Source organism: Ambystoma mexicanum, chromosome 8, assembly GCF_040938575.1.
Source record: "Ambystoma mexicanum isolate Mex_15411 chromosome 8, UKY_AmexF1_1, whole genome shotgun sequence".
Taxonomy (NCBI): Eukaryota; Metazoa; Chordata; class Amphibia; order Caudata; family Ambystomatidae; genus Ambystoma; species Ambystoma mexicanum.
The window spans coordinates 1,421,408,395-1,421,433,269 of NC_090929.1; the positions used below are offsets into that span (position 1 = coordinate 1,421,408,395).

General features: G+C 49.1%; 1 protein-coding gene across 2 annotated transcripts in view; it reads right to left on the minus strand.

The window, feature by feature from the left end:
* Positions 1 to 24,875, minus strand: part of LOC138473064 (zinc finger matrin-type protein 4-like) — a 1,763,309-nt gene that overhangs the window by 1,149,208 nt on the left and 589,226 nt on the right. For both annotated transcript variants that reach the window (XM_069611557.1, XM_069611558.1), the window contains exon 3: positions 11,090 to 11,182. In XM_069611557.1, coding sequence (XP_069467658.1) covers positions 11,090 to 11,182 — 93 coding nt within the window. The remainder of the gene's footprint in view (positions 1 to 11,089; positions 11,183 to 24,875) is intronic.

Here is a 24,875-nt window from a genome sequence, read left to right on the forward strand (position 1 = left end):
CACAGGTCAAGGAGCCCTGATGAAGCATTTATAGTGACATATGTGATGGCACTAAAGGCTTCAATACAACGTTGGCGGTGCAATAAAAAAGTATCTGGAATTTTATTACGCCCACTTTTTTGGCAGTAAGAATTACTACTACTTTTACTGAATTCCGAGTGTTGACCTTAACTTGATGGTTTTACCTCCAGCGAGCTGCTATAGGTAAGGCTTTCACTTTAAGATAAAACACTGGCATAGTCACTATGGCAGAATTACTGCTTGAAGTAAAATCCCCAAAAATCCCTATCTTAGAAACTCAAAAAAATAGGATTTACTCCACCTTACCACCACTTGTAATCTGGTGGTACTTATGCCAGAATGAGTGGCAGAAGCAGTAAATGATTGTGGTGGTAATTTCACACAATTACTGCAAAATCGTAGTAAAACCCTACATCTCTACAACAAATCCAGTAGCCACTGGTAGAAAATACTGTATATACCTCCAGGAATATTAGGTCAAAGCTTTGCAAACAAGCGAAGCATGGATTGTATTGTCTTCCAAATGATCTGATTACAATACAAAATGGCATGTTGAGTTGCCTGACCTATGGTTGATCTACTTTCAAGTAATTAGCTGGCAATATACTTAAGGTGTGGTCCTCACATCACAGCAGTAAAGAGTCCCAGGAATAATAGAAAAGTGTGTGTGTGTGTGTGTGTGTGTGTGTGCGCGCGCGCGTGTGTCTGTGTGTGTGTGTGTGTGTGTGTGTGTGTGTGTGCTGCCCCAACTTTCCATGTTCTGAATGTGAGATATGACTGCACTTTCATTTACAGAATCATGGTGGTTCAGAGGACGAAGCTTAAATTGATAATATACCATCCGTGCTGAGAAGTGATTTACTGTCCCATTAAAACCAAAACAGCCCCATTCAGGCACTCTGGTTCTGTCCAGTTAAAAGTGACAGTCCACATAAGTAACACAAGTATTGTCCCATTAAAGGTTTAGCAGCCCTGCCGAGAAATTCTGCTACCATCGCATTACAATTATAGTTGGTCTGCTGAGATGTTCTGGTACTGTCCAAAGAAATTATAGCACTCTGCCTAGAGATAATGGGCCACATTACGAGTCCGCCGGTAACTCTGCTGGTGCTTCCGGTGGGTTGCCACCAGACTCGCAACACTTTACTGGCGCTTGACTTTCCGGGGGCCACCAGCACATTACAAGTCCGGCGGATCGGGAGGTCAGGAGCCGGTAAATGTAAATCCCCATTCCCATGGAGCCCATAGGACTCCATGGGAGTGGGGAGATGGAGGCACTGTTGCTAATGGTGCCGGTGCGTCTGTGAAAACTCTGTGGGTGGGTGCCGTTACGTCCGGCAGGACAGACCTCGCAAACCTCTTGATGCTTCTGCGGCTTGTTACCCTTGGGTTAGGTGCGCACTATAAATAAAAAATACAATACAATACCTGCCAGGAACAAGGGCCCCCACCCACAGACTTGTAGTGTGGCGGCCCGGAATAGGTGCCGGTACGTTGCTACCATCACCCTTAATTCCGGGCCACCACACTGTAATGAGGCCCACTGTAGTGTCTCATTAAAATCATACCATCTCTTTTGAGAAATGAATGTGCAATATAGCTGCACAATACAGCTGCTCAGTTGAAGTGTTCTTGAACTGCTCCAAAATAAAAGCAGCATTTTTTTCTAATAAGTTATGCTAATCTTTTTATGAATTTAGAAAGTTCTTCTGATAACTGCTGGTACACATCGAATGTATACCAGCCCATTTGATGTTTTCTATCACTGTCTGATTGAAATACAACAGTCCTATTAAGATGTGCATGTACTGTCTCTGAAACAGTTTAACAGTGAAGATAAGACTGGACCCTTCCATCCTACACTTCAGGAAGGAACCCAGGATCCAGGGACGTCATTCCACCAAAATGCCAAGGGTAGCGGACGTGACATCACAGGACCCTAGGCCTCCGATGACATCACAGGAAGTGATGTCATTTGACCCCACCCTCAAGTGACATCATTGGAAGTGATGGCACACATCCTTTTACCCTTTGACAAAACAGGAAGTGGCATCGGATAGCATTGTTCCTCAGTACACTAAAATAAATATGGTTACGATATGGTATACATTTGACACATGAATGGATCACCATATGTAGTGTTAATATCAGTGTGTATAGGCCCATTTTGCCAAATTACTGAGAATGCAAGCAGACGTCCAACATAACAACCTGAACTACTGTACATCACTCAGGCTATATTGTAAACAGACAGAGCATCTGGAAGAGGCCTAATCCCCAAAGCGCAGACATCCAGTGCCTGCCAGGTATCTGGTCACAGACTGGAAACACCAACTGACCAACACAAGTACAACCAGAAGATAATCAAAGGCTGTACCATGTCATGCTTTTACACGTGGACAATACGGGCAGGGCTTTTGTCAATAGTGCACTTGGAACCATTGCAAAGCAACCCACTCCTGCCAGTCACCCAGAGCCTTCCCCCCCAACCAATTTCACCACGGGCACCCCACTATCCACCGTGAGTTGCCAAGGGCCCTCCGTGAACAGCTATAATTGTCTGGCACCCGCTTCCGCCCCCAAAACCTTACACCTCCAATGCCTTGCACCAACACTTTCATGCTTTCACAGGGGAACCCTCGAGCAACTTAACTCTCCAGCATTCTCCAACACCATCAACATGAAGCAAACCAGCAAGTTGTCTCCAGTACCCCACTTCAACCCCACAACAGTCTGCTCCTCAATTACCCATCGCAAACATCTTATATCTACATTCAGAGCATTTCAACTCTCTTACTACACATTACCCCTAAAACAATCTCTCCCAACATCTGTAAGTCACTAGTACAACATCTCAAGTCTCCTTTAACAGCTTCCATAACATTGAGCCTCAAGGACACACCTCAAACCCACAGATGTGCCAGTGGTTCTGAATGATTTGAAACCATGCTGCCATCACCTTTCTGTTTTTCTTATTTGGTAAGTAACCCACAGTTTATTTTTGTTAGATGCGAGGATGTGTTGCAGGTCACAGTAATTGCAGTTTTCTTTTCAAATGTTTCAAATGTAAACAGTAGCAGCAGCTCCATGACATCACCTCTAGAAAAGGCCACTTTTATTATGTTCTTTGGCCCTTTATATGTTGCTTAATGCCAGCCTCCTCCAGCTTCTAAGCACTGGAACAGGAACTAAACCCATATTGCACTGCATCCTCTTGTTCCCAAAGCAAGGATGTTGCCCCTGAGATATCCTTCCAAATATATATATTTATTTGCTTGAGGAAGCAACAGAAGGCTTAATTGAAAGTGGGAGGACAACTGCATGTCAATTAATGATCTCATCTTGCCTCTCTCTGCAGTATGCCTGTGATGCCAGTCTGGCAGATCTGGTTCAGGTAACACAGTGCCCAGGCAGGAATGGTGGACGAAGCTACCTGGTCACACACCTCTCATCACAGGCCCAGTGGCTCACTGGATGTGCAAAGCAGACAAGAAGAAACACTGATGAGATCTGCGCTTTCAGTGAGTACTGCAGGCTGCTCTTACCCATTACAGGTAGCTAGACCTAGCCCCTATACCCTTCCCGCTGCTATAGTATTGGGTATGAGCTGCACAGACAGCCCCTCCTCTCAACCCAACCTTTCAGGAATCTTCACTGATGGACGGCCAACGTGTTAGCGATGGTGGCTTCATGGTTTTTCCTGAATCCCTATTATTTCTCCAGCTAACGAGATCTAGATTCCAGGTGAAAAAAGCTGTGGCACATTAAGTTGCATTTACAACTGCCTTTTTCAGGTGCAACACAACTATCTGCTATTGGCACTGCCTCTTAGTCCAGTGACCCAGGCATCACAAGGACATGTCTAGGGCTAGGGCCAGGATCCTATGCTTCAAGGGACATTACTCCAATTGCTTCCTGCAACCATACTTTTCTACCTCTCTGGCTGTACCCTCACCATCTCCTCCTACACATACCACCTCCTCTGCTAACCATGCCCGCCATGTGTAACTCCCTGGGTGCATACCCAATGCACTGCACCTCTTTGCTTCCCAGATAGGTTTGCGCTTCATAAAGCCCATACATGCGCACATACATTCATACCTAAATACATGCACACATACTGTGCCATTAATGTACTGCAGCCCTAATAAGAAGTGCTGGTGCTGTCACCTTAATTTGCATTAGTCCTACTGAGAAATGCTGGCAGTATCTTTTAATGGCAGTAGAATCCTTCTGGCAAGTGCTAATAGCGCCTCACACTTCCCACGAGTAAACATTCCACTTGCTTAGAAGGTTAAAGAAGGCGATTGACTGAATGCCCAATGAATCCTTGTTTTTCCTGCTGAGAATCCCAACAAGTGCATCTGCCCAATTAAAATACACAGTTTTACAAAACTCTACACAAGGCGTCTTCATTCTCAAATCGCAACCACAGTCCTGGTACAAAACCTTCAGATCTATTGACTGCTAGTGCTTCCTCCAACACAAATAACTTGCCAGACTCTGCGATTTCAAAGACTTTAATTGAATCACAAAGCTGCTAGACTTTGAATCATGATATGAAACACGCTTAAATATGTAATAATGTGCACATACTGAGTGTGCTCACTAGCCGCTGCATTACATGCACTTCACTGCTGGTGCAAAGGGGACTGCAAGGGCAATTTGCTTTTAAGGAAGGCCTCTTCTGTAATATGGTGGGGAAGAGGGGAAGTTCCATCATTTTCATGAAGGAATTTCCCATGAGACCTTACTGTTCTCATAGGTGGCTATTGAAAGACTGTTTTGCATATGTTTGGTATCCTTCCGTAAAGTTTTACACAGGATAAAAAACAATGAAAAAGAAGCTGGCAAGAGTGATTGCCTATGGATATCATTACGTCAAAGCTTTCCATTCATCACTTCTTTGCGTTTGTACTAACTGACCCTAAGTTGGAGGGAGGATCCAGGAAACAGGAATAAATCTGTGCCCGATAATGAGATCTATCAAGGTTGAAACCGGTCTGTAGTCTGCTTATGTTCCCGTGCAGAGGTCTTGTGTCTCCACAGTTCACTGGCCTGCTCCCATTGATGGTAAGAGTAAGGCCCTCATTACGAGTGACCCAGTGCGGCAAAAGGTGTGCTAGCACTTTTCCAGGCGTGACTTGCTGGTAGTTCATGCCCCTACGGGCAGATAATTCACTGAAGCACTGGCACTGTTACTAACGGTGCCGGTGCTTCAGTGTTCACATTCCATTGGAGTCCGTCGGGACTCTGCGGGAATGGGAACTTACCATTTCGCTGTTGCCCATAATATCCTGGTGTTACCAGGATATCGGGTAGCGGAAATGGTAAGCCAAGGTTGCCGGTAGGCCGCCAGTAAAACTGCCGGCCTCCCGGCAACCTCATTATGATGGCCTAAAACTTATTTACAGATGGATGGAACACTTCAGTAAAGGTGCAAATAGGCCGGTCTATATGCCCTCTGCATATGAACACAAGCAACCCCAAGCATGTTTTGGCCTTGATGGACCTTGACAGTGAGGTGATTCGTAATTAGCTACGCACTGTAAGCAAGGGAACCATGTCACTCTACAAATTTTGTTTGAAGATGATGCATTAAACACCAACAGGTGATAGGTAGAAAGCTTGAACAGATTGTTTTCCCAGTGGTTACAGTTTGTACAACCTTTCCTTCCATCACTTTTTGGTGTTTAAAACATCACCATTAACCAAAATATATAGAGTATCATGGTTCCCTTGATTACAGTGCCTTGTTCTTCAAGCCTCACCTCACTGGCCATGTCCAATGAGGCCAAAACATGCATTGTATGTTGTTACATGGCTTAAAGCCATCTTAATAATAGCTGAATACAAGGTATAGCTCTGAAGCCAAGCTGTCATATAGTACATATTGTAGGTAGGTTTCCTGAGTCTGTAGACTTCCCAGCCCCAAGTGGAGAAGTATTATTCTCGCAATCACTCGCTGCTTCATGTCATGCATTGCATTGACAGTTTACTTAACGCTGCCACACAAGGACCACACAGCTTTACGTTTGAAACGTCAGCAAAAACCCCTATAAAAAGATCCAAGCCTCCCCACAGACATGAGATTTCAGATTTAATTTAGAATTAACAGTTTATTGGGATCTGTAAAATGTTTTCAACAAATATAATTAACATGATGCAGAGGAACCAAGGCAACAGGGTGTGATTTTACTAAATGTCAACGAGAATATGATCATATAATCATCAAGACTGACATTTAAAATTTACCAAGGATACGTGACATATTTCACTCACAAAGAGTACAGATCCGTCTTTTCTCACTGTCCTATTTAACTTTATTTTCTTCAGTGTTTCCCAGGTTCGAGTTTTAAGAAGAGGTGAGTTCTTGGCAAAAACAGCACTTGGACAACTGACAAAACTGGACTCTGTGCCAGGCTTCGGCTGCTGCACGTGATTCAGGGGCAATCCATGAAGCCACATTATGTGGAATTCATGGCGGCAATAATCAAATGCTCATTTACCGAGAAAGAACGGTGTCAGGTATTCTTTCGCATTGTCCTTTGGCTTGGGTACTTCTTTGTGTAAAATGGTGCATGACCAACTGATTTGCACTTTGGCGAGACACGTTGCACCACACGAAAACTAGCAGGATACATCTGGCAGTTGCTTAATTTCAAAGGATTTGGTGTTGCGTTTGTAATATATATTCAAAACATATACAATCGTCATGATCACGTTTTCAAAGAGTGTTACCCGTGGTCTTTAACAGGTATTATTTCATAGTGCCTTACTCTTAACTATCGCGCACCCCCTCCCAATTTATACTCGACCCATAGGGGTCACACTACAGCAGGGTGCATTATCACAGTAATATAGGGTCGTCAAGAAAGGCAAGGGAATCGGAAAAGAGGTATGGTAGGACTTTCTTTACAAACACAACCCTCATCACAGCATTGTACTCAAAAACCACCTTCAGCACTCGACTGTGAATGCACATACATGTGCCCACACTCAGAGCTGGACTGTATAACACCCACCATTTTTGCACACACACCACCAGCCCTGCAACGTGCACAGACCACAGTACTACATACACACACAGATCAACTGCCCAAGCACTATACATACACACACAGCCACACACACACATATGCACACAATTTGCACACCACCCCAGCACTACACAAACACACACAGATACACAAAACATCCCAACTTTGCACACAGAGACACAAAGGGCCTGATCACGACTTTGGTGGTAACGCCGGCGGTATTTCCTCTGGTGGTATTAGCCCTACCGCCGAACTCCCCAGCGCTACTAGTGCCGGATCACGAGTTCGGCGCCAATGTAATTCCCCATTCCCCATTGAGCTCATTCGGGAATGCCCCATTCCCCATTGGGCTCAATGGGGAAAATTCGTGCTCTTACCGCCGGCGGATTTCCCGCCAGCGGTAATAGCGTGAATTTTCAGCGGATTTCCCCCCAGCCAAGAGCTGGGGCAAAATCCGCCGAAGTCCTGATTTGGCGGACCCTTAAATCCGGCGGTAATAGCGCGACCGCCGAATTTAAGGGTTACCGCCAAAGTCGTGATGAGGCCCAAAGTGGGTTAAATATAGCCCAGGAACCATTAAATGCCCTGGCCACATCAAGCCTACAAGTGCCGAAATACGTTATTGTAATCGGACAAGCAAAGAAAAGGCCAGCAGTTCATTTCAACTGCAAAACCATGAAAAATCTGGTTCATTTGCTAAAATCGAGAGACCATGGAAATGTGTGCATTCTGCAGCTTGGAATAAGGAATATTTTAAATATCAAACTACACCGCAGAAGAGAATTAAAAGTTACATATTATGGTGTTAAAAGAAACTGCGAGAATGAAGATGGAAAACTATATTTTGTATTTCAAGACATTGGTGCAAGTGCCAAGTAGAAAAGTCAGAATGTAAAAGCATCATTTATTTGCTGTTCCTAGGACTGAACAAAGAGCTGTGCTGAGCTCAGTGATTTTTCCCCACAGCAAGCCAAAAGGTCAAGTCCTGCATCTTCTCTTCATCTAAAGAATGTCTTATAAGCGCACAGAGCCTAGAAGAGGGGCGGAGCTTGTGCCAAACTAAGGGTTTATGAGGTGAACAGATGCTCCTGTGAAAACAAAAGACCAGGCTAATCGAAGTGAACTCTTAAAAATACATTGAATTAAAATGTGATTTCTGGTTAAGTCCAGGATCTGACAAAATAGTGAGAATTTACAGAAGACTGCCACATGAGTGAGGGGCAGAGTTAGACCCATCTTGTCAATAAGATAAGAACACTTCTAAATGCCTTTTACTTTGCAAGAATGTTAAGTGTTTTACACCAGGCCAAACCGACAAAGAAACAAAGGGCCTGAATTACATGTGAAGTTTCTTGAACAATGAATACATATGTAATTAAAGTCAAAGTATGCATATGCCTTGAAATTACCATTGGTTCTTTTGGAGAAATCATTATGGTTGATTATTTTGAGAACCATAATGTGCATAAAAATGGTTCAAATATAATTAAAACACTTATGGGAAAACCTATCTAGAAATTTATAACTAAAGTTATAAAGTGAAAATGTCATGAAGCAGAGGTTTGGAGAGATGGCAGCTCATTGAATTAGATATCTGTATAGAAAAGCTTGTGTTGATAACAGTCACCATTGTGGATTAAATTACAAAAATCTGCCATTCAAACCTGAAACATCGTGCTGAAATGAGAAACATTTAATTAAGTCTGGAATGATTAGACCATTTTTTATATTTGTAAATTGAAAAGCTTTGCCATGTTGTTCTTTTTAAGGTCATAACTAAAGTGGTCCAAAATGCAATTTCAAAGGGGTAGAGTTATAACTTGTACGGATGATGCCTAGTAACTGCAGGAACCAATGGTTGCAATGGAGTTGGAAAATGCATGTCCAAGCAGAATAGTTAGTAAATCAGCTGAAACATCCAAATGTAGATAATTTGGGAGTGGTTAAAGATTTATAAGGTGACACACAATGGGAAAGGAAGAGAGCTGTCTGAAATCATCTGAGTAGGACCTGCTGTAAAAACTTGATGGAGTACCAACATTGCATGTGAGGTGGATTAAACCACGAGGAAGACTAAAAGCTGGAGGGAACTTGGAGTGGCACATAAAGGGATAGATTATGGAGCTATCCATGACTGAACCTGTAGAGGTCATTTTACCAAGTCCCCATGTGGCCCATGAGATGATTCAGGAGCCCAGTTGTCTTTTCCTGACCACAAAACCCAGAGATATTCTATGTAAGTAAACTTGTCCAACCAAACCAAGTCTTGTCGGGATCTGCCTGATTTAAAATCTTCCCTATTGATTGCATGGGCTGACCAAGTAGATCCTTAGTATTTTTACTAAATAATAATTTAATTAACTCCCATATAGTCAATTAATGTGGGGTGATATTGGGGGAGTTTGAAACCTCCAATCTCTCTCCTAGAGCTGATTAACGGTATAGTAACTTAAAATTAGTGGGTGTCCCTGACCTTATTGTGTCAAACTCCAAAATCCCCTAAAGGGAAGGTGTGTACTTATAGAAAAGATATTCATAACTGTTCACCATACCCAGGACCCTGCCTTAAAGCAGAGGGGTTTTGAATATAAACTGAATATTTGGGTTTGTGCTGGGGTGGAAGAATGTGTTGCCAAATTAAATAGAGTGAAGTCGCTGATTAAAAGCCTACTCTCTACAGAGAGTGAGAAATTGACTCCTGATAGCTCCATATACATAAAAAGTGTTTTGTTTTTAAAAGTCGGTTGTGTGCCACACTGCATATGGGAAATTGCTTTTGTCAATAGAAAACGGTTGCATGTTTTTTAAATTGAACTTGTAGAGTGTATTGCCAAGTGTATGATACGGTCAGGTTTCAAGGTTCTACATGTTATAAAGTAAACCCCATGCAAAGTGTATTGTGAACTTAAATTGTTCCTTCATGTCCAGTGTGCGGCACAATTTTGCAAATTAAGAGTATTTTGTGAGTAACCCAGGTATCTGAAGTATTCTATAGACCTATGTTTCTATGTGACCAGAGTGGAAATAACCAAAGAAGGGAAACTGTATGTACATGTTGTAGGGTTAAAGAGTCTGTGATCTGTGCTATCCTAAACAAGCTGGTGTTTTCAATGTGTGCAAAAAGTAAATTGTTAGGAAAGAAAAGCATTTGGGCCACAGAGTGAAGTGGTGTGACTTGTTAGTTTGTACAACTATTAATTTGACTATTTATTAATAATATATATATATTCTTTCTACACACCTGACTGATTCTTGACTTACCTATTGCTACAAGGGGAGGGATCTATGTGGTATGATATGTTTCATAGACAGGGCTAGATTGAATTATATCAACAGTTATATTGGTGTGGTGCCTTTGATTTGTGGGACGAACTCCCTGCATTAAATTTTGCCCCATAAATATACCCCACAGCCACCACCAGCACTGCACTGCACATACAGCCTGGAGCAGTTCCTTGGGCACATACTATACCCCAACATTGTGCTCTAGATACATACACATAGAATGTGTCCCCCGCATACCGTAATGGTAAGCGGGGGACATCCGTGCAACCCCAGCTCTGCTTGGGCGCAGTAATGGGGGTCAGGAATTTTGCACAGCACTCAGGCGCAGTATTAGTAATTTTGCCACGATCGTGGTGACATTTTGATATAATTTCCTGAGCACCAGAGCACATCATGCCAATATCTGAAAAATAATGTTACTTTCTAGCTGTAAAACAGCAAAATATGGCAAGTGGTGCAAGTACAGGAATATTAAGCCAATGTCTATACATCAGTCAAAACCACTGCCTTTGCCAATGTTTGTCTAATATTCCTCCATCAATATTCTCTCTTGGACTTTAACACCATTCTCCCTTCCCCTAACCACCCCACTTTCTTCTTTGCAGAGTTGCTGGCCATTCTGTGATCCTTCTCTACTTCGTGCAACGTGGCACACCCTGAGAACAACAAATAGAGGAAAAACAAAATAGGAACGGCTACAATTCAGTCAAAAGAAAATCCATTCTACATGCACATGCAGTTACCGGGTCATCAGGCCGTAGTTTCTTGGAAGGAGGGCCGCCATCTTCGGGGTGCAGCATGTAGTAAAGCCGCACCTTGTTGGCATGCTTCTTGCTCTAGATGGAAGAAAGAAAAAGTGTTGTCAGACAATGGATGTTTTCTGGAGGAAATGACGAATAGACTGAAAGCGAATGAGATGCCTTTGACCCAGATTCTAAGTTCCCGAGCGATCACCTAATCTAGTTGCCAATGGATTACCTGCACCTGCGTGTTGTTTGTATAATGAGTCCTAGTGCAGAGTCGCATTGTGGTATTCCTATCACTTTACGCTAACCTTGGATGCTCAACTTAATATCGCCATGCTGCCCTTTCCGTGTGTGTGCGTGTGCGTGCGTGGAGTTCACTGACCTGCAGTGGTGCACTTGTCATACCACCACGAAGTAAATCCAGGTACGTTTTGAAGATTTCTCCAATGATTGCATTCGAGAAATGTGTACATATGATTTTCAATGGAGATTACCAATGCATTTACTTTTGCTCATTCTGAAAAACAGATCGGATTTTACTATTCTGTGGCTCCACAAACGACACTCTACTGGTGGCTGTTCTCCTACATCCATTAGGCTAATTATTTCGCTTCTTCACTCATGCCCGTGTGCCAAGAAGCAAACTGTGTCTATGAATTCAAAATCTTATTAGCGGCAACTCAAATACAGTTTCACTGTGTTTGTGTGTGCACATGTATTGTAATGCCAGCCCTGATGTGGCAAAGAAAGAAATACGTTCAAATATTTTACACGATGTGAAAGTGTTAATTCATGAATGTTTAAAACTTGGTCATGGCACTGTTAGTCAGCACCCTTTTCAGATCTTCGTAAACATGAGATACTGGCCCTCATTAGAAGTTTGCCGGTATCTCGCCAGTAATTTGGGCGGGATACCAGAAAACAGACCTACCATTACCAGTGCCTGATATGCCAGAATTACCAGCATATTACAGGTGCCAGCCTACGGTAGGTAAATTCCTATTCCATAGAGTCCATAGGACTCCATGGAGGGCTAGCCGGTATTACCAACACGGGTAATACTGGCTGTTTATTGCCTGTGGGAGCCTGAGTTACCTCCAGCTCTTGGTTGGAGGTAAATCAGGTAACCCCACCAGCAAACTTGATGTTTGGCAGTGCAGGAAATGTGGCAGTAACAGCATTACCACCACTTTCTTTCCTGCACCGCCAAACTTTGAATGAGACCCACTGTATTTCTGTTTCACCTCAAGTTGGTCCTTTGCTAGTCTAAAGGGCCTTGGGAACCAGTGCTTGAGCTGGGAGTCTATGTTGACATCCAACTCATCACATAGAATTTCTTATTATAGGGAAAATAGGAAGGCATAAGAATGTAGGGGATGCATTAGGCCTATATTTTGGATTGCCTGAGAAGCATTGCTGAAAATGTTGATTTTTTGGTATCATACCAAAATATCAAAGACTAATGCTGCGAGTCAGAAAACACTGACAGGGTAATTCATAGAATTTCGCTGAAAAGTGTCGCAAGCGGCTGGCGCAGAGTGTCCGCGTGCGATTGACTGCGCCAGGCACGTGCGCTAAAACCGATTTCCGCGCACAGCGTATTCATGGATTTCATGCTCCCAAACCAGCCGTGGCGCAGAGTATCGCAGCGACCCTGCAGCAGCGCCAGTAACGCCCCCAAGAACGCCCTCGCGCAAGGAAAAGCCATCAAAATCGCTAAATCATCGCAAAGGGCTGCGCTAACCCTGGACCAGTTTACAGGGCTGCCAAACAAGGAACGCAAAGCGGGTAACGTGCATATCAGGGGTACGCGTGAAGTTATACACGCGATTAGCCAGGGTACGTGTATTACAGGGGTACGCGGGAAGTTTAACACGCGATTGGCCAGGGTACGTGTATTACAGGGGTACGCGGGAAGTCTAACACGCGATTAGCCAGGGTAAGTGTATTACAGGGGTACGCGGGAAGTTTAACACGCGATTAGCCAGGGTACGTGTATTACAGGGGTACGCGGGAAGTTTAACACGCGATTGGGCAGGGTACGTGTATTACAGGGGTACGCGGGAAGTCTAACACGCGATTAGCCAGGGTAAGTGTATTACAGGGGTACGCGGGAAGTCTAACACGCGATTAGCCAGGGTAAGTGTATTACAGGGGTACGCGGGAAGTTTAACACGCGATTAGCCAGGGTACGTGTATTACAGGGGTACGCGGGAAGTTTAACACGCGATTAGCCAGGGTACGTGTATTACAGGGGTACGCGGGAAGTCTAACACGCGATTAGCCAGGGTAAGTGTATTACAGGGGTACGCGGGAAGTTTAACACGCGATTAGCCAGGGTACGTGTATTACAGGGGTACGCGGGAAGTTTAACACGCGATTGGGCAGGGTACGTGTATTACAGGGGTACGCGGGAAGTCTAACACGCGATTAGCCAGGGTAAGTGTATTACAGGGGTACGCGGGAAGTCTAACACGCGATTAGCCAGGGTAAGTGTATTACAGGGGTACGCGGGAAGTTTAACACGCGATTAGCCAGGGTACGTGTATTACAGGGGTACGCGGGAAGTTTAACACGCGATTGGGCAGGGTACGTGTATTACAGGGGTACGCGGGAAGTTTAACATGCGATTGGCCAGGGTACGTGTATTACAGGGGTACGCGTGAAGTTATACACGCGATTAGCCAGGGTACGTGTATTACAGGGGTACGCGGGAAGTTTAACACGCGATTGGCCAGGGTACGTGTATTACAGGGGTACGCGGGAAGTTTAACACGCGATTAGGCAGGGTACGTGTATTACAGGGGTACGCGGGAAGTTTAACACGCGATTAGCCAGGGTAAGTGTATTACAGGGGTACGCGGGAAGTTTAACACGCGATTAGCCAGGGTACGTGTATTACAGGGGTATGCGGGAAGTTTAACACGCGATTGGCCAGGGTACGTGTATTACAGGGGTGCGTGGGAATCATCACACGCGATTAGGCTGGGTGGGTCCTCACAGGTGTTCCCTGTACACCCTCCACGGCCCCTGCAGGCAGCCTACAAAACAGGGGACTACCCTGCACACCTGCTCATGTCCCCCTGCACCCCCACCCCCCAGCAGTGCAGGGGCAGCCTCCACCAGGCCCCCACTCATGTCTCCCACCACCCCCACCCTCCCGCCACCAGGGGCAGCCTCCACCAGGCCCCCACCCATGTCTCCCACCACCCCCACCCCCCGCCACCAGGGGCACTCTCCACCAAGCCCCCACCCATGTCTCCCACCACCCCCACCAGTGCAGGGGCACCCTCCACCAGGCCCCCACCCATGTCTCCCAACACCCCCACCCACCAGCACTGTGGGGCACGTGGCCAGCAGGCAGTCAGGCAGCAGCAGATGGCAGGTGGGAGCGTGCTCAGGGCTCTGGGGGGCAGTAATTTGGCCTCCTGGCCAGGAGCGTGGTCTCTCGTGTGTGAACGCGTGGACAGCCTGATAGGGAGTGAAATCCCACACGTCAGCAAAGGCCCTTAGCGCGTAAACCCGTCAACAGCATATGCGCGCCTATAGTCAACTGCACGTGCAGGAAATTGTTGCGTGACACGTCCCAGTGTCAAAGCGTGTGATTGGTGAAAATGGATGTACACGTAGAAGTGACAAAGCGTGTGATTGGTGAAAATGGATCTACACGCAGAAGTGACAAAGCGTGTGAATGGTGAAAATGGATCTACACGCAGAAGTGACAAAGCGTGTGATTGGTGAAAATGGATCTACACGCAGGAGTGACAAAGCGTGTGATTGGTGAACGTACACGCCGCGTAAGTGACGCTGTACGTGTGGGCCTGTATATAAGGTACATGTAGAACACCATTTCCTTGTACGTGCTTTTCGTGGAGAGCGAGTGGGTGAAATCTGTACTTCTTGTCGTTTCACACGCGATTTACTTCACGGCGTTTCCAGTTCGTATTCCCTGTTACCTCTGACAGCTTTTTCTCTTTTTTCTCTTTTACTGGTTTACCTGGGCCTGTTCCCTCAAACAGTGTCCCCTTCTACTGTTGTCCTGTCTTCTCAGACAGCGTACACATCTTCTTTTGGCGGGGGTTTAGCCAGCCAAACGCGCTCATTCTTCACGCTCTTTTACCTGGCAGACGGTGAGTCACGCACGTATCCAACTTCTGTGCTTGCCCCGTGTGTAGCCTACCCCTTCAGAGGTCATTCTAGGCTGCGTGTGACACGCATACGTTCATTCTTGTGTTACTGGGTGCCACAGCGTAGTGCAGGTTTTTCTTTCTGCACACGTGGTCTAGGAGGGGTTGCGTGCACGTCATCTCCCTTTTTTGGGCCTCCTGTGCGTTGCGTGACCCGTCATCTTTCCCCAGGGGTTACAATCAGCCGTGCTAGAGCACTAGGGTACAATTACCATCTGGTACCCAACCCCTTTGACCCCCAATTGCCCAGGACAATTGTCTACAGCCACTCCCATACGCACATTAATATCAGTGCCATGGCTGGGAGGCGAGGATTCCGTAAGGGTGGCAAAGGTGGAAGAGCCACAAGTGGTGGCCGTGGTGGATCCGGTAGGGGACGTGGTCGTAACTTGCAGGGTGAGCCTGTCCCCCCATGTGTGGAGGACCAGTCAAGGGCACCCATCATCCCCCCCCCTCCCCCCCTCCCCCCCTCCCGTTGAGGCTGAAGTGGCTGACACCATCCATGCTCAGCCCTTGTTGGACCAGCCCATTGTGGCACCAGACCTGGCTGACTCCATGGCTGACTTCCAGGTCAGCAGGGCTACGACACGTGCGCTGGTGCACGTTGATGCCATCATGCCACGTGGATCTGGGGCAGCAAGGTCATCTGCTGCACCAAGGAGGCAGGGCGGAGTGGCTACAGGGGCAGCTGCGGCTCCATCCACCCCAGCCCTCACACACCCAGCCAGGACAGTGTCGGTCCTAGTCCATGCTGCTGACATTCCCCCTGACACCATCACACTAGAGCCAATGCCTGCACCAACTCCCATGCTGAGTGTGCAATCCCACACTCCTGATACAAAGTCCACCAGGGCTCCTGCCCCTAGTGTCCAGAGCGGCGCAGGACACTCAGGATCACCACCACCTTCCAAGCGGAAGAGGAAGAGTGCTCGTCCGGCACAGGCTGATGCCCCAGACACGGCTACACAGTCCGGCCCGTCCAGGAAGCCCAGCTTCACGGATGACGAACTGAATGCACTTGTCGAGTATGTGTCCGGACATGACAACGAGATGGTCATTGTTGCAGGATCCAAGACCACACCTGCACAACGCCAGGCACACTGGCAGACCGTTGCGGACATCGTAAGTGCCCTTGGAATCGTGAGGCGCACAGCCAATGATTGCTATAAGCGCTGGAATGACCTAAAGCGCAGGGCAAAGAGTAAGCTGGCCTCAAGTCATGCCGCAACTCTAGTGACTGGAGGTGGGTCTCCAGTAGTAGACATGGAACTCACTCCACATGAGTCAGTCGCTGGGACCTACGTCACGGAGGAACAGATCCAAGGCGTGGGAGATCTGGCTGATTACGAGGCATTGTCCGGTGAGTGCACATGCATGTGTGTGTCATCCATGTGCATGGTGTGTGTGTGAGGGCTTCTGTTTGGGTGCCAGGTGAGAGTGTGTGCGCCTCAGTCGTATGGGTCAGCCATGTGCTTCATGCAATACTTCCTGCGCAGCTGCATTTGGCCATAGCAGTATCCCTTCTGCCAACAGTAGACATCTAGCACAACTGCACGCCAGTTGCCCTTGAAGTGTCACCTTGACACAACATATTTGCTTATTTTTCACTGTTCATTCAGTCAGTTTGTTTGCATTCCACCACTTTCACTAGGCATGTCGCTGTCCACTAGTCACATGTCTGACATGGGTATGGTAAAGTGGAGTGACTTTGTTACCTGGATATCATTTGTACACACATGTCCCTGTGCAATTTGACCATTTCAGACTGGCAGCTCCAGGTGAAAAATCTGACCTGTTAGAATCAGAAAAGCTATTACATGCGGGAACTGGACTGAATGAATAGGTGCTGCCCTCCTCTCCATCTTCACTCAATAGCAATGGTACATGCCATCTGTGTGATGGCATGTGTGTTTCACCTGCCAATCACAGGCCAATGTGTGATGCCACTGCCAGGCAGCATGCAGAAAATTTGTTCATCTTCCATCTTGGTGTCATCAGTGTGTGCCATTTGCCTGCACTTCATACGCAGTGAGGGTGCATGCATGGGAGGGTTTTAGTCATGTGGGACATGTGTCAATCAAGTACTGGTTCTCTTGCTTCTCAGCCCTCAATGTGTGCCATGGTGCTAATGCCTGTTTCCATTACTTTGTTTTCATGTCTTTGCAGGGGAAGACGCACCTGATACTGCTGGGGTTGTGGAGATGGTGCAGACCCAGGAGGTGTCCCAGGGCCGACCAACCACCAGTGAGGGACGTGGTGTGGTGGTGGGGGAGAACCCACAAGTGCTGCAGGTCGTGCTCTCAAGGGGTGTCTCTGGCTGCACCTCCCCCGAGCTGTACTCAGGTGTTGATTCGGATGAGACCTACGTGCCGTCGCAGGTGAGTGTTCCAGGGAGGGATTCTGTTCTGTCTCACCCACCTGCTCCAGGGTCAGTACCCTCCATGGGGATGTCAGTGTTGGCAGCTACGCCTTCGGTGGTTACGGATGCAGGGTCACACTCCGCGACATCTGATCCTGTTCCTGGGCCAGCAGATCAGAGGGGGAATGCAGTCCTGCAGCCTCAGGCAGTGCCGGCACAGCAAGGCGCAGTTCGCCTTGCCCCAGACAGGTGTGGTGCCCGCCGACGTGGTGGCCGTACGCCACCCGGCAATACCGCATGGGAGCAATCCATTTACGGTATGGCTACCCAACAGGCTGCATCATCCGAGATGATGGCTCAGGCCATGGATAGGGTGGCCACTTCCATTGTCCCCCCAGAAAGGCTGATGGAGCGACTAGAGCAGGCAACCGACTCCATCTGCCAGTCACACAGGGAGGACATGTTGGGGTCCAACAGGGACAGGCGGGCGGCACTGGCGACTCTGCAGGAGGCCATCTCCATTGAGTCCCAGGGCCACAGGGAAGCCCTGAGGCAGGAGCTCCTACACCTCAGGACGACTCTTGTTGAGCTTGAGGCTTCAACACACCAAAGGACAGAACAGCAGCTGGAGCGTCTCACCCGTACGCTCTCAGCTGAGATGCAGGCAACGAGGGCGGAGGTCCGGGCATCCCGTGAGTTGTTGCATGGGGACCTCCGCACACTCATCCTCCAGAACCAGACCTACCACACCCGCATGCTTGCAGCCATGGAGGAGCAGACTAGGGCCTTGCGTGGGCTGCCTCCCATAGTGCAACCACCTCCGGATGCAGCTGCACAGGGTGATAATAGCGACAGCAGTGATACTCCCACAATAGGGTAGCCGTGTGGGCCATGAGCCCATGGAGGTGTTTTATCTTCCCAGGATCCACGCAGGTGGGTTCTGGTGTGCATCCTGTCCTCGGACCTCCTGGGTGGCCTCCCCAACCCCCCCGGGCCCATCAATGGCCATTTTTGATTGTTTCTTATTTTTATTTTTATTTTTATTTCTTTTATTCCCAATTTTTTTGGGACGATCTGTTGGCTCCGATCTGTTGGCTTCGATCTGTTGGCTCCGATCTGTTGGCTCCGATCTGTTGGCTTCGATGTGTTGGCTCCGATGTGTTGGCTCCGATGTGTTGGCTTCGATGTGTTGGCTCCGATGTGTTGGCTCCGATGTGTTGGCTCCGATGTGTTGGCTTCGATGTGTTGGCTTCCGTGGTTCCTGTGGGCATACGCTGCATTGTGGCTGGGCACATGCAGGCTTGTAATGTATTTGGTTCAGATGCTTGGGTTTGAGTCACACACACCCCTCCTGCTTCCCGTTTCCATGGGCTTGCAAAGGGTGTGCCCAAGTGACAGTGAATTACACAGTGACGTTGGACTCCCATGAGCTGTGTGGCCAGTCTGTAGTCAATACTGTGTATACATTCATAGTGCATATTGTTGTTGTGTTGTACACAGCATGTTGCATTGATGTGTAACTCTTCTTCTGTGTCTACCTCCCAATTTGCAGGTCCCTTCCTCAAGTCCACACAAGGACCTCTAGTCTGGCGATGGGGACCATGTTGGCAGCAGTGCACCTACAACTCTACATGGCGCCAACACTGCACAGTTGGTAGTGGTGGGAGTGCAGGCATTTCCAGGTGGTGAGACTACTAATATGTAACATTTTTGATGTCATGTTAATGGTACTACGTGCTCAAGTATGTTGTTGGTCCGGCATTGCTGTGAGCATTTCAGGTGTTGCAGGTTTCTAATAGTGCCACTGTACATAGTGAGAGTGATGTCATGTTGTGGGGATTACTTTGTTTACCTGCAATTAGCATGACATGGCACGGTGTGTCGTGTGGCAGTGCTGGGGTTGGGTTGGCTGACATGGCACTGTCCTCTTGTTGCATTTTGCAAGTGGGTATTCATTTTAGCTGCTTCAATGTGTAACTTCACAATACTGCATTGGTGGTGTCTGTGTGGGTAGGGATGCACACATTGTGACACTTCCAGGTGAACAATCTCAGGCTGACATGGAATTCCCGGTTCATTCTCCACACATTCAGGATCAGTGTCAGGTTGAGTCATCATTGATTGTCAGATGGAATGTGCCAGGGCAGTGTGCACTCCACAGGGGTGTGATTTCTATGTGAAGTAATTAGCCACTAGCTGTGTACGGGCTGCCTCCCCCCGTGCCCTTTCCCCTCCCATGCGCAGCGGCTGTGCATGTGGTTGGGGATGTGGGGCCACCACCATGTCCACGGCCAGGCCCCGGCGTGTTGCAACGTTGTGCAGGACACATGCTGCCACTATGATCCTGCACACTACTGGGGGAGCGTATAACAGCTGCCCGCCAGAACGGTCAAGGGAGCGAAAGCGTGACTTCAGCACTCCGAATGTGCGCTCCACTATGCCCCTGGTTGTAATGTGGGCTGTGTTAAATCTTACCTGGGGTGGCGTGGTGGGGTTCCGAATTGGCGTCATCATGTGGGGGCTGAGAGGGTAGGCACTGTCCCCTGTGGAGGTGGGGATTGGTATCATTGGTGAGGTTGTGACCTTGCTCAGTATCCAACATGCATGCATGTGCAGTGGCATACATACTCACCAAGCAGCCATGTATCGCCATGCCGCCCAGCTTCTAGGTCCCGGCTTAGGGTGGACATTCGGTAAATGAAGCTGTCGTGGGTGGAGCCGGGATAGTTGGCATATACTGAGGTGATGATTCCCTTGGCATTACATGCTACCTGCACGTTGATGGAATGCCAGTGCTTGCGGTTCCTATAGATGTGCTCAGATGCCCTGGGGGGACGTAGAGCCACATGGGTGCAGTCGATGGCACCTAGCACTTTGGGGAATCGTGCCACTGCGTAAAAATCCAGGGCGGCAGCATGCCTTTCTGCAGGTGTTCTGGGCAGGTATATGTGCCTGCGGACTGATGGGCGTGCAGTCATGATGTTCAAGACCTGGTGTAGGCAGCGTGACTGGGTGGCCTGTGACACCCCACCCACTATGGCACTTGTCCGCTGAAATGATCCAGTGGCTAAGAAGTGCAGTACATTGAGGACCTTCTCCAGGGGGCTGAGTGCTTGGGAGCACAGGGTGGGTGATGTGAGGTCATCCTCCCACTCACTCACCAGGTCCAGTATGATGTGTGGTGGAAACCTGTACCTCCCATACACCTGGTCATCAGGCATCCCGAAAAGGCTGGTTCTGGGTGTGAATATTCTGGCCCTGACTATCCTCCTCCTCCTCCTTTGGTAGCCCACTGCCACTGCTGCTAGGAACGGTATGTTCATCCTGGCGTCTGAGCTTGTTATTGTTAAAGTCCGCAATTTATGCTTAGCGCGTGTTCTAGGCGAGCGTGTGACCCGAGCACCCCTGGAATCCAGTTCCCAGTCCAATAGCGTGTGGAAATTCACACGCACCACGGGATACAGCGTGTGACCCGCGCACCCCTGGAATCCAGTTCCCAGTCCAATAGCGTGTGGAAATTCACACGCACCACGGGATACAGCGTGTGACCCGCGCACCCCTGGAATCCAGTTCCCAGTCCAATAGCGTGTGGAAATTCACACGCACCACGGGATACAGCGTGTGACCCGCGCACCCCTGGAATCCAGTTCCCAGTCCAATAGCGTGTGGAAATTCACACGCACCACGGGATACAGCGTGTGACCCGCGCACCCCTGGAATCCAGTTCCCAGTCCAATAGCGTGCGGAAATTCACACGCACCACGGGATACAGCGTGTGACCCGCGCACCCCTGGAATCCAGTTCCCAGTCCAATAGCGTGCGGAAATTCACACGCACCACGTGATACAGGTTCGCTGACGTACTTGCGTGTGTAAGTGGCCGCGCACCCATTAAATACACGTACATAGGCCAATCGCGTGTACGCGCACTTTTGTCCAATTACACGCGATGACACTCTGACGTGCAGTATCTCCACGTGTGCCCCGTCATCACGTGCTGAGTGGGGAACACCCGTGCGGGTCACGTCACAGACGCGCTTACGCGCTGAGGGACTCTGGTCCAATAGAATCGCGTATGCGTGCTGACGCGCTTACGCGCTAAGGGCCTTTCCTCGGATTTCACGCTGACGTGCAGGATTTTCACGTGCCAAATCACTCCGTATCAAGCTGGCCACGCGAAAACACACGGAAGCCCACGCTCCTGCCCAGAAGGCCGAGTTACTGCCCCCCAGTGCCCCGAGCAGCCTCCCACGTGCCATCTGCTGCTGCCTGCCTGCCTGCCTGCCTGCTGCCACCGTGCCCTGCCATTTGGTGCCTGCACATCAGCCATCTGCAGGGGTCCAGTTGCTGTGTCCACCCCTGCTGGAACTGAAGACTCCCGACTGGTATTACATCGCTCCACAGCCCAGCCCCAGGACCCAGTTGCCCACCCACACCTGCCTCTGGAGTTGCCATGTCGGGCACTTCCACATCTGGCACCAGTGGCAACCCCAGGCCAGAGGGGCAGAGGGGCACCAGCTTCACTGTCACCGAAGTTGGTGTCCTGGTGGAGCATGTCCTGGGGCAGTATGATGCCCTCTTTGGATCGTCCCGCGCCAGCAAGGAAGGACGGCAGAGGATCTGGGCCGACTGTGTGGTTGCCATCAACGCGGAGGGGGTGGCAACCCGCGACGTCCTGAAGATCAAGAAGCGCTGGGAGGACTTGAGGTCCAGGACCCTTGTGAAGGCCCGGCGCCTCGTGGAGGGGGGCCGGGGCCGCATGAGTTCCATCCAGATGAGGGTCCTGGAACGCGTACGCCCAGCGCTCCACGCCCAGATCCTTGAGAGGGAGGCCCGTCTGGAGTTGAGCGGTAAGTGTCCATGCATTACTGTGTGAGACAGGGCATGTTGCGGTGTGCTGGTTCTATGATACTTGCCTGTATGTGTGCCATAGGCCATGTATGCATGTATGTGTGCAGGGACATCATGGTAATGCATGTGCGACCAGTGATGTGTGATGCACATGGTTGTTGCATGTGTTGAAATGCCGCATGGGGAGCCCTATTCAGATTTTGAACATGAGAGCATGCCAGTCTCTGTACCTGGACATGGGTGGGGGTGAGGGATGGGTGCTGATGCCAGGTACATATATGGTAGCCATGTCTGTGTGCCTGACCTGCGTGTCTGTGACTTGTGCATGCCATGGATGCATGACACATGTGTGTGACAATGCAGAGATTCAGTAAAGCAGCCAAATTACCCTTGTAACCGCTGTGTTTGGTGTGTTTGGGGCCAGATGGATGTGACTGAGGTGAAGTGTGTGCATGTGATGGGCATGAGGCATGATGCATGTGAGTTACATATCATTGAATGTTTCAAGAGTCCATTGGACATGCATGGAAATGTCCATGGCATGCACCATGCCTGTTACTGTGTGTGTTTTGCCTGGACTGACCCATGTGTTGTGGAGGGACATGATGGAAGTGTACTTTGACAGTGGTGCTCATCTGCTATTGCTTCCTGTCTAGGGGACCATTGTACAGTGCCCTGATGCTTGTGTTCTTTGTCTCCCTCTACGCAGCGGCTAGTGAAGAAGAGGGCGGAGACGGCGCTGTGGAGCAAGGCGGCGGGGATGCCCCCACGGCTGCAGCGGAAGGGGTGGGTGAGCCCCCACAGGGGCCTGCTACGGTGGGAGACGGTGAGGAGCCATCCAGGTTGGTGGTTTGCACAGAGGAGGAGGAGGCCGCCACTGGGGCACACATGGGGCCTGGTGGGGGCATCCCTGCTGGTGCAAGTGGTGCAGTCCAGGGCCAGGGGCAGGAGGCAGCACAGGTCACCGTGGAGGGGCCTGTGCATGTCGCTGTCCCTGACCCTGTGAGTGCACCACCATGCACCAGCAGGGATGCCCCGTCCCAGGCCTGTCCGCAGGTAGAGGGGATGTCCATGTCACCTGACTCCCCTCCACCTGCGGACGTGGGAACCCCTGGCCGTGCGGAGAAGGTCCTGATTGGGGTCGCGATGCGCACGGCTGTGATTCGTGATGCCGTGCGTGCTTCCCGGGAGGAGCACGCACGTCATCACGAAGTGCACCGTGCCGACGTGGCCCAATTGGGATCGGCCATGTTCGGGGGTTTCCTGCATGTGTTGGCCAATGTGGCGGCCCTCTCCTCCTCTGTGCAGGCTATCCACCAGTCGTTCTCCTTGCCGTCTTCCAGCCCAGATGCCACCAGGGCCCCCTGTGGACCTGCCCCGACCAATGCAGCCAGCTCGGTGGGGATCCCATCCCTGCCACAGTCGGGAGTCAGAGATCCAGCAGGGGTGGACACCAGAGCAACTGGACCCCAGCAGATGGAGGATGTGACGGCATCATCGGGCAGGGCACGTGCACGACGGCGTCGGTGGTTTCCATCAGCCTGGATGCCGTCGTGCTGGCACAGGCAGTTGCGTCGGAGGCAGCAGCAGGCTCAACGTGGGAGGCATCATGGCTCGGGGCCATCAACATCAGGGGTGCAGGCATCGGCCGGAGGGCAGGAGAACCCTGGAATGGGAGTGGCTTCCGTGTGGGAGAGGTTGTGCCAGCGGATAGGTGCGGAGCGGCAGCGGGCAGAGGAGGAACGGCTCACGATGGTCAGGGCGGAGGACTCCATGCGGAGGGCGCTGAGGCGGGCTGAGTGCCTCGAGGGTCTTCGCAGGGAGTTTGAGCTGGACACTGCGTTATCCCTGCGGGACCTCGGGGCCAGGGAACATGCCCGCCTCCAAGCCATTGACCAGGAGTTCGATGATGCCCTGGCCCATGACAACAACCAGTGAGCCGTCCGAATAGCCCGCTGCCTTTGTATATAGTTGTATAGTTAGGGTTAGGTTTCCTTTGTTTTTTTGATTTTTTTTTGGTTGCGATTGGACAATGCACCACTTTTTTGTATATAGTTCACTTTTTAGTTAGTAGTCAGTTAGGTTTAATTTGGTAGGGCTCATGGACCCAGGATGATCTTCTTAATTGGCTTATTTTAATTTTTCAGATTTTTTTCTTGGACATTCATCTTGTTTTGTTTGATTTGCTTTGTGTTTTTTCTTATTTGCTGTTCAATACATATTATTTTTTTAATCTTCAATGTGTCGTATCATCTCATTGCTTTCAGGCATGTCATGTTGGGTGTTTTGTCATTCACTTGCAGCCATTGTGTGTGACAGACATGTGTTAAATTGCATTATTTACATTGGGGGTGTAACATGTAATTGCCTTTGATATGTGGGTGGGT